This window comes from Haliaeetus leucocephalus, unplaced genomic scaffold (assembly GCF_000737465.1).
Source record: "Haliaeetus leucocephalus isolate CR32 unplaced genomic scaffold, Haliaeetus_leucocephalus-4.0 Scaffold325, whole genome shotgun sequence".
NCBI classification, from domain to species: domain Eukaryota; kingdom Metazoa; phylum Chordata; class Aves; order Accipitriformes; family Accipitridae; genus Haliaeetus; species Haliaeetus leucocephalus.
Window position 1 is genome coordinate 50,098 of NW_010972761.1, and position 710 is coordinate 50,807.

At 76.3% G+C, this 710-nt stretch overlaps 1 protein-coding gene across 1 annotated transcript in view; it reads right to left on the reverse strand.

Annotated features, from left to right (window-relative positions):
• LAMTOR4 (late endosomal/lysosomal adaptor, MAPK and MTOR activator 4) overlaps positions 1 to 247 on the reverse strand; it is a 1,279-nt gene extending 1,032 nt beyond the window's left edge. Inside the window, exon 1 of the mRNA XM_010571414.1 lies at positions 163 to 247. Within this exon, the coding sequence (XP_010569716.1) occupies positions 163 to 247 (85 nt within the window). The remainder of the gene's footprint in view (positions 1 to 162) is intronic.
• Positions 248 to 710: the final 463 nt, after the last annotated feature.

Sequence of the window (710 nt, forward strand, 5' to 3'; positions counted from 1 at the left end):
CCCCAGCTCCCCCCAGCCCCATGCCCCAGCGCCCCCGGTGCCCCAAAGCGCCCCCCGCCATCCCAGTCCCCACCAGTGCCCCTCATCCCGGCGCTCCCAGCCCCGCCCCACGGTCCCGGTCCCTCCCTCCCGCTTTCTCCCGGCGCCCGCCGCAGCACTCACCATGGCGCCGCTCCGGCGCCGTCCCGGTCAGGTGACCGCCGCGCCCCGCCCCGCCGTCCCATTGGCGCAGGGTTCCGCCTGTCATCGGCCCGTCCCGCTTCCCCCGGCGCGCGCCGCGGATCCCGCCCCCGTCGGCTCGCCCACCAGTGGGAGCCGGCTGGGAAAGCACGTGGTGAGAGAGGGCGCGGCCCGAGCGCCTCCGGGCGGGCAAATAGTCAGGCTTGTATTTGCATAGAGGGAGCCGCCTGCCGCGAGGGACGACGGGTCCCCTCCCATCTACAGACCCTGCCCTCCTCGGGGGTCCCGCCGCTTCTATTGGTCCCGCCGCGGGGGAGGGCGGAGCGTCACCATCGCAGGGGCCGCCTGCGCCACCCGCGCGCGCCCCCGTGACGGCGTCCCCTCGGGCAGCGCTCCGGGAGACGCGGGGTCCGCAGGAGCACGGGGGGGACACGCGGACCCCGGCCTCTGAGCGGCCCCACAGCGCATCCCGTGTCCCCTGCACTGACCCCGTGTCCCATCCCGTGTCCCCCACCCTGACTCCGTGTCCC